The sequence below is a fragment of the Aricia agestis genome, chromosome 3 (assembly GCF_905147365.1).
Source record: "Aricia agestis chromosome 3, ilAriAges1.1, whole genome shotgun sequence".
NCBI classification, from domain to species: domain Eukaryota; kingdom Metazoa; phylum Arthropoda; class Insecta; order Lepidoptera; family Lycaenidae; genus Aricia; species Aricia agestis.
The window spans coordinates 17,058,552-17,068,356 of record NC_056408.1 but is presented as its reverse complement, the minus strand read 5'-3'; the positions used below and the strand labels follow the sequence as shown (position 1 = coordinate 17,068,356).

General features: G+C 37.0%; 1 protein-coding gene across 1 annotated transcript; it reads right to left on the bottom strand.

Moving 5' to 3' along the window:
- Positions 1 to 5,637: 5,637 nt before the first annotated feature.
- Positions 5,638 to 8,133, bottom strand: LOC121725574. The gene is made up of 2 exons (XM_042112591.1): positions 7,881 to 8,133; positions 5,638 to 7,560 (listed from the first exon to the last, which is right to left on the bottom strand). The coding sequence occupies exons 1-2, from the start codon at positions 8,010 to 8,012 to the stop codon at positions 5,665 to 5,667; spliced, it is 2,028 nt and encodes a 675-aa protein (XP_041968525.1). The 5' UTR covers positions 8,013 to 8,133; the 3' UTR covers positions 5,638 to 5,664.
- Positions 8,134 to 9,805: the final 1,672 nt, after the last annotated feature.

The window sequence follows — 9,805 nt, the reverse complement described above, 5'->3', positions numbered from 1 at the left end:
AACTCGGCGGGGCCGTGGTCGCCAGTTGGTGGAGCGGTGGACTGTATCTTGAGGGTTGAAGGATGCCGGATGAGGGTTCTTTCTGGAGAAGGAGGTGCATGTGGAGGAGATGAGAAGGAAACACCAAGAGGATACTTGGAGCTGCTTGGTGCGGAGTGTTGGGGTTGGCGGACAGAGCTTAGTCAGGCATCTGCTTGTCTTGTGGAATGTGAAAGTGTATGCACCAAGAAAGTGCGTGTTTATATTTGAAAATTGTACCGATAGAACCTATCGGATGTTGCCGAACGTATGCAGCCCGTTTATTGAAATATACAAATTTTACGCACATGACCTCAAATGAGATTATTATAAAATAATACAATAGTAAACAAACATTCTTATAAGATAAATTAACAATAAAATGTGTAAATAAAGTTATGTAAAAAAAGAGACAACAATAACGTTCGAGTGAGACGTACTACAACTATGTAAGAAAGAGACAACAATAACAATTGTATGAAACACACTACGTTTCTGTGCGAAAGCGACAGCAATAACATATATATATATGAGACACAAGATAATACATTTTCCAATAAGAACTAATACGAAATCTTAAATCTATGTGTAAACAAAAAGGAGGGAATAAAACTAAGCTATTATTTACAATTACCTTCCAGCCGAGTAGTAACATTTTGATGATCCTGATTCATTTATGGTTTGCGTTACACCAAGTTGATAACGAATTCGTGTTTTTTTATGAACAGTATCCACAACGACCAATCTTATTATTGTTAGATGTTGCTGAAGACTCGGGTCCATCTAATTTACATATTTCGGCGAGCCTGAGCCTTATGGTTCTGGCAAGGATGTATTTAGAGCCCGACGTCTAAGATGCGGATTGATCAGATCGTATGCTAAGGCTTCAAGAAAGATCCTACGGCTCATTTTCTTCGAAGGGTTGTTCTGCAGGTATATTATAAACGTGTTTATACCTGCTACATTCATAAGGCTATAAAATACCACCATCGGCCATCTATTAGTACCACGTGCAACGTTGTGAGTCTCACACATTTTGTCCACGGTATCAACTCCACCTTTGGTTCTGTTGTAGTCCATTATAATTTCCGGTTTACCGGTATCTTCATTTATTTGAGCATCTTCATGCATGCTGGATACGAGAAGGACATTTTTGCCTTTTTTCGGTACATAAGATACCAGACTGCAATTGCCTCGGTGCCCGAATATACTAGATTGTTCGGCTCTTCCTTTTATTTCCGTGAATTATTTAGGCAACTGCCTTTTGCTTTTACGAATCGTCCCAATAACTGTTAATTTATGTGACTCAAGCTTCTCTATCAATGGAATACTGGTGAAGAAGTTGTCACATGTGATATTACGCCCAGTATTGTAAATATTTTCACTTAATCGCAAAACTAAGGCCATAGCGGAGTTGTCAACTTGATATGGACCGTCTGGTGGTCGTCCAACATAAACTTCCATAGTATGGGTATAAAACATTTTGGCATCTGTCAACGCATAAATTTTAATTCCATATTTGTTGGGTTTCGATAGAATGTACTGGCGAAAGCTGCAACGTCCTCTAAAAGCTTCTAATTTCTCGTCAATTGTGACATACTGAGACACACTGTAATATTTTTTGAACGCTCCCACAACTTCATCGAACAACTCTCTAATAGGTGCCAGTTTATCCAGGTTCAGTCTCTCATTTCGCGTATCTTTGTTGTCAAATCTGAGACAGCGCATCAATAGATAGAACCTGGTAAAGCTCATTGTTAGTCTACATATCTCCGGGGTTGAACCATCAGTTCTGAACAAGTCTTTGGCATTTAGACGACCATTTTTTCTGACTCCAGCAAAAATTAATATGCCTAATAAAGCTTCAATTTCCATGTTGTCTGTATCGGCACAGTCTCTTTCTCTTGAGAAATTATGTTTCGATCGATTAATTTGTTCATTAGTATACTTTACTATCATATTGATAATGCTCTCCGAGAAAAAAAGCTTCCATACCTCACCTGGTTCTATCAAATTTCTGGCTTCTCTTCTAGCGCCTGGAAGTTGAACTATGTTTCTAGCACGTCGCCTAGTTGGGTGTAAGGCTGGAGATTTATTCCACCTAGTCCGTTCATCTTTACCTACATAAATATCGCGGGAACTTCCTATATCTCCTACCTCAAATTTCTCTTCACTATCGTCATCTTGTTCAGTATCGTATGTCTCTTCTTGTACCTCCACATGGTCTTCCACCTCACTGTCATTTTCGTCTTCATAGTTAGAGTCAGAACTTAATTCCTCCTCCAGCAACAATCTGATTCGCTCCTCATCCATTTTGATATGATATATTATAATCTAAAAAGAATAACGAAGTTGATTAAAATATAATATAGAGCAACATACACGCATACATTTTACTATACATAAGTAATAAAGTATTCAAGGTTTGTTAAAAATATATAAGTTCAAAAAATATAAATATTAATACTTACGCTAAAACTAGCACCTGTAGTCGCGTCGGTCTCACGGACCGATCGGCGCCAAATGCTACCACACGTACGTTTCGCACGAACGCACGGCGCACATTGGATCGAAAATCCAGTTTCATAAACATAGGAACTTGAATTTCCAGATGTCATTTTTTGGGCTGAAATATGTTCTCCTAGTTGTTATCCATACTAATATTATAAATGCGAAAGTATCTCTGTCTGTCTGTCTCGCTTTCACGCCAAAACTACTGAACCGATTGCAATGAAATTTTGTACACAGTTATTCTAGAGTCTGAGAAAGGACATAGGCTACATTTTGATGTGGGGAAAATATCTTATTTCCATGAAAATATCGATGAAAATTAATTCGCATTGCGCGTGGCCAGCGCTCATCCCGGGGGTCCTGGGTTCGAGTCCCGCAGGCGGAACAAAAAGTTTTCAATGTTCCTGGGACTTGGATGTGTATTAAAATAATATTTCAAAAATCATAATTAACACGTTCGTGGACAGTACAAGTTAAGAATTTCTTCCTAAATGACACTTCTTATTCTCATACATTGCCTATGGGCGTAGTGTCAATGCGGTTGTATGTACAATGTTGTTGAGTGACAGAACGCCTATAGGCGCTTACGTCTATGAGCGTACTGTCATGTTGCATGTCATGAAAACTACGCATAGGGACTACACGCCTATAGCCGTAAAGTTGATTATACAGATAATAGTAATAAAACCAGTATTTTATATATAAATTTGTTTAATAATAATCACAAAATTAATCAGCCTCTTTTATAATTAACAAGTTACTAATATAATCATCTTTTTATCTTGCCTGTATTGAAATTCAAATAAAACATTAAAACTCTTTTAGCTTTAGAATAATTGTTCATACCGTCGCCCTGACATAGTGTAGGTAAATATCGGATGATAATACATTGCTTTGGTTAAAGTAAAAAGGTTCCTTTGTTTAGGACATTTTATATGACCTTTCAGAAGGCTAAGTCCTAGAAATTTCAGCATTTCTTCATAATTGGTTTCACGAAAGACAGCTTTGCGGCTATATCTTGTATGTGGTTTGTTAGTTTGGCACAAAGATTTACCATAATTATTAGTATATATTACCAGATATTCAACGAAATTCCGTGGAAAAACTAGATGAAAAAAGTCCATAACATTTTCTATGTTATCAATGTTTACTTGAATACCAGAAGCAGCGTTATCAAAATTAAAATCAGGTATATCGGTCACCGTGTCAGACCAACCTTCTACTACTGAAGGTATCTCAGCAGATGTCCTGGGAGCATGACTGATTGGGCTAGTAAGCTGATCAGAAATATCTGGTGAATTGGGGCAATCATCTTGATTTATAAGCCGATCGTTTGACGATAAAGGAATGCCAGATGACGTCGCCTCCGAAACATGAAAGTTTTGGGTAACTGAAATATTCTCATTCCGTCGTTCGTCCTCGGAAGGGCAAAATGTTTTTTCACTATCATCCGAATCACTAGACGAAGAAGACTCACCAGATGAGTCACTAGCGTGTTTTTGTGGGCGGCGTCCAGCAGCATCGTCAGAACTCAACGACTCGTCGCCTGAAGGATAGTAGTCCTTGTCGGACCCGTATTCCCCATCATCAGCATATGGATCTTTACTAGATTCCGGAGTTTCAACTTCATTGAACAATTCTAACAACCGTTTTTGTTCCCTTTCGTACGGATCTCCAGGCGCCATCTGTAGATAAATTCATTTTGTTTCAATACCAAAAAACTGCATTCAAAACAAGCAACTACTAATATTAGAAGCACAATTACCTTATACGTAAGTTACATGAATTGAATTTGAATGTTTCGATAAATAAAAACACAAAAATACGTTGATAACTTACCACTCGAACCGTTATTTGCGCGCGAAAGTATGAGGTGACACTAATCCTCCCGCCGACGCGCACTACGTGACTAAATGTATGAAAACACGACGCCCACGAGCGTACTGTGCGGGGAGAGGGGTACCGGAATTCTGTCAATGTGTGTGTAACTTGACATGTTGTAGAACTATGTACGATGACAGTAGGAAAGCCGCATTACTTTTGCGGTGACACTACAACATGTTCTTCCTTGTAAAAGTATTGAAAATCACACGCCCTCAGACGTACTGCCGTGACACGAGTAATAACTATGACGTCTACAGGCGTTCTGTCGTATCATTATTTACTATCTGAACGTCCGTGGACGTTACTGTCCATCAATAATATTAAAATATATTTTATGTAAGTATAATATTATACAAAATCCAGAAATATATCGATGCAATGAACATTTTAGTTCTAATATGATTCAACATATGGCGTTTTATTTTAATCGCTCTAAAATAAAGTGTACCGTGTTGGCCTATATTCCATCCAGAAAATATATCAATGCAATCAACTTTTTAATTCTAATATATGAAAACAGATGGCGTTTTATTTTTTACTTAAATATATTTTATGTATAATATTATAAAAAATCCAGAAATATATCGATGCAATGAACATTTTAGTTCTAATACGATTCAACAGATGGCATTTTATTTTTTACTTCATTGTAACATAGAACTAATCATACTTATTAGTTACTAGCTGTTGCCCGCGACTTCGCCCGCGTGGACTTTAGTTTATAGCGCGCGGTGTCAACAAAATTTGTGTCAAATTTAAAAACTTTTTAAAACCCTGGTAAGTGGTACTCCTCTTAGGGCCGCGCTACACCGGAATGGCAGCGCTGAAAGAAATTTTGTATACAGATAGTCTAAAGCCTGAGAAAGGACATAGGCTACTTTTTTACTGGAAAAAAGTGTTGTCAGGGGGTGAAAATGCGTAAAGGACAATGCTCACATATTATGGAAAATTAACCCAGGCCCGGCGCGAATGAAATATATCTGAAATAACTGGTTATAATGAGTAATTAATTACTGCATAGGGGGCATCACCGAAATATATTTTTTTAGGTGTCAAATTGCTATTCGAAGATCTGCAGGGGTCATATTACCCTTTTTAGTAAAAGGATATTGAATCGTTAAAATAGATGTTTAATAATGAATAACATATGGTCATCCTTAAATATTTTTCTACTTTGTGAAATTCCTCTTACATTAAAAGAAAAGAAAACACAGAAAGTTAGTTACATGGATCATTTTATTATTTTAAACATTATTCATTTTCTAAATCTAGAATTACATAATCCAATGTGTGTCCAGGATGAATAAAGTCATTTTGAAATCTGGCCCAGCTCAAGTAATATATAATACTCATCACATGAGCACAGCTGCCCAATGTCCTCTTTCCGTGAATACATGTACAATAGTGTTCTAAAATAGCGTATCTACTATTTTCATTTTTATACAATATATATGTGTAGTAAATTCTACTTCTAACGTGCCTAGATTGAATTCGGCATCTTATCAATGCTCCTTCTTCACCATTCAATGTCATAAGTACTGGATCTCTGTAAGCTTCAATTTCATAAACACCTGTTCGTTTTATGTGCTCACTGCAATAGGAACGTGCTATTTTGCAATGATATGTTCCCACGGCAAACAATATTAGTTCTTCTTGTGTCAGTCTGGGGAAATCTTCGAATGTCTGGTCATTAACTTCCAAGCGCACAAAGGTTGCTCGTTGGCGATTTAAGTTGCGCTCAACAACATAGTCAGCCAAAAGATTGGGCCTATTCATGTTCCTGTTTATGGTTTCTATAAACTGTTCTGTATATTGGCTATCTTCGTAGGGCTGTTGAAACGCGTTTATTAGTGCTGCAGCTATTCTGTAATCCATCATTACGGTAGGTAAAGCTGTATTAAATACCCGGTATCTAAACATTTTGAAGTCACGCTTGAACCTTCCATTTATTGTTTCAACAACCCATCTACACAAGGTCACCAATCTAGATTTATTGGCTTCTTCACATGTTAATTGTGTTTCACCGCGCCTTTTCGTTGGGGGCATATGGACTGTATAGCCGCACGACTCAAGCAGAGGAATAACATCCCGGAAACCTCTATCAACAATGAACGTATCACCTTGTTCAAGATAATAATTAATTGGTGCCTCCTCAGGTGGGCCATCAGGATTTTCCAAAATGTGCCGCATGATTACAGCATCTGAGGCAGTGGCTGCGTATGGACCTGCGACATCTAAAATATGTCCATCACCGCAGACCAACATAAAAGGCTTGATTAGATTTGTGTATTTATGAAGACTGTAGCATTCTCTTTGGAAGAAGAAGTTAGAGCTTTTTTGTATGAAAATGTAACCTCCGTCACATATTATTAATGCTTTTGTCCAAAGGTCATCCCCAAAGATGTAGTTGGGAAGAATTCGGTTTCTTTCGACTATTTCTGATCTGCTAATGTGATCTAGCCCTAAATGTAATGGAACAAAATCATTGTTAAGGCACTGTCTCGCCAATTTAATTTTTCTGTCTATACTTTGTCTTGATTTATTAAAAAGCGTTGCCAGTCGTATACTGGGTTCACCCGTTCTTATTTTAGCTAAATATATACCTAGATCCTCTCGAGCAGAAAAAGATCTGCGGGACAAAGTCGGTAATTGATCAAATAAGCTATTGAACTCTTCATGGTTCAAGCCAGTCCAAAAATGTAAATCTTCTGCTGTTATTTCATCCAAATTGTTAAAATTCAATTTGCATCTGTTTTCTAGTGCTAATGTATACATACGTACAATGTCTCCGAAACTTCCACTATTAAAATCAGTTTGAGCATGAGACACACTCTGAGACATGTCTTCCAATGCAGTATTTCGAAGATGATTTTCGCAAATCCTCGCAAGTGGGGGTATGTACAGGTGGTAATAACTGAGCAAAAATACCTTAATTGAATTAGGCATTTGCCGGAGTTGCACATTATTACAACTCTCCATCATACAGCGACGGGAAGTGTTTGCCGCTCTAGTGAAACCCGGAACTTGGATTGCTGCACGACTCGGTGACACTTGACGTATAGGTGGAGTACGTGGTCGCTGATGTAAGGATTGCTCAATTCTATGCCAACAAGGATGGCATATCGACCTCGTTCCATCAAATGCAAGCTGAAACAAACAAACATTTCGTTACTTAACTACTTTCACTAACAATAAACTCCGGTCTCCGGTTAATACGGTCACGAAATCTTAGGTTATAGAATGTGAAGACAGTGCCTCAGCTACATGCACATTTACATAAGTATTATAATACTGGTTATCTAGAAGAAAGCCGTCGAAAGGCTGCCTTAGCCCACACTAACGTAATGTAATAATGTTGCTGTATTTTGTTACTTGTTTAATGTCTGTATTTAAGTAATAGCGTATATCTATCTATCATATATACAGTTTTGCTTATATCTATCATACTATACATAAGATTGACTTACCTCCTGTAGCGGTTGCAAGTTCTGGAAAATGCGCTCAACGAAATCTCTCCGGGAATCAAAAAAATGATGCGTAAGAACGTGTCTCCGAACACCACGGTATAATGATCGATCACACGTAACACATCTAGCCATCTTTAAACAATAACCAATCGCAATGCTTGTCGTAGTCAAAAATCGTGCCAAAGTCGTAGTTAACAGAATGAAGTATAAACCAAAGCCGGTTTGACGATACAAAAAACGCACAGATCTAACGAAGTACAACGGAAGACTGCGCATCATAAGTATCCTGTATCACTCACATAATAAACGTGAGCGAGACGTAAAATGGTCTCATACGGGCGGCGGCGGCTACCTGAAGTACGAGAATACATGAACCTATAAGAGTGAGTGAAATAGCAGATGACTTGCATACGGGCGGCGGCGACTACCTGATAAAGTACGAGAATACCCGAACCTATAAGAGTGAGTGAAATAGCAGATGACTTGCTATTTCACTCACTCTTATAGGTACTTACCGCAAAGACCTCTAAAAACAGGCTTACCGTCATGTATTCTCGTACTTTATCAGGTAGCCGCCGCCGCCCGTATGAGACTATTGTACGGGACGAAGTTATTTGAATTAATATTAACTTTTCTAACTGGATAATTAGTATGCTTAAACACCCTTTTCAATGATTTAATACCATTTTACTAGAAACCACTAATGTCACCCCTACCAGTTTCGAATAGCAATTTCACACTTTTAGAAAAATATTTCGAGGATTCAAACTATGCAGTATTTAATAACTCATTAATCGTTATAATTTGTGATACATTTCATTTCCGCCGAGCTTTGGGTTTTTTTTGAGCATTGTTATTTGTTCGAATTAAGTTAGTTCCAAAAATTCATAATAGATGGCGCAGTACGTCTTCTACATCGCGCTGACGCTTGCTCAAAAGTCTTTCTATAAGAGGTTGTATCATCTTACATTTAAGTTTCTATTTTTTTCGATTGTTATATCTATTCTACGGTATTAAATATCTCAGTACTTTATCTGTGCAGTGACGTAACCTTAAACCTATCAATGATAAATAGTTTATGGGTAAAGTTGTGTAATTGGGGGGCTAAATAAGCTTTAAAATTTGGCATAAAATATAAAGTTTAATATAAAAATATGAAATACTTATTGTGTGCACACTGCACAGCTGTATTGATTTAAGGGGTACCAGGGTTTTTTTATAAAAGCTTTTGATACCAATTTTGTTGACATCGCGCTTTATAAACTGAAGTCCAAGCGGACGAAGTCGCGGGCAACAGCTAGTTACATAATAAAATGTTAAAAGACTCAGTTACTTGTAATAATATAAGAGTTATAATTTTTTAAATAAATTTTTGTATGGAGCCGACATAAAAGATGAGCATATCTCTAGAATCGCATGGTTGGCCGTTTTATCCTCACACACTATTATAGTACTAATTATTACTCACATTTTGGAATAGTTTGTATTACGGCACTATTTGCGATTTTTTTTCTAAAATTCATCGAAATTAAAAATATTTATTCTATTTGTATTTGTTATAAAAGTTTATGTTGTGGTTAAATGAGGTCTCTATCATAATATTTTAATACCACAGGATCACATAATTGGCCAAGTCCGAGTCGGACTCCCGCACGAAGGGTCCCGTACCATTATAGAGCAAAATAAGCCCATAAATTGTATTTTTTCGTATGGCAGCCCCCCTTAATTTTTTATTTTATTGTAAAATTATTATTAAATATTAAAGTACACATATAACTAAGGATTTTTTAAAAAAATCAAGTAAGTACCTACATGTTGCCATTATTGATATAGAGCAAAAATGGCCAAAAAATCACGTTTTTTTTTATGGGAGCGGACCTTAAATATTATTTTTATTTTGTTTTTAGTAGTTTTTGTTTGTAGCG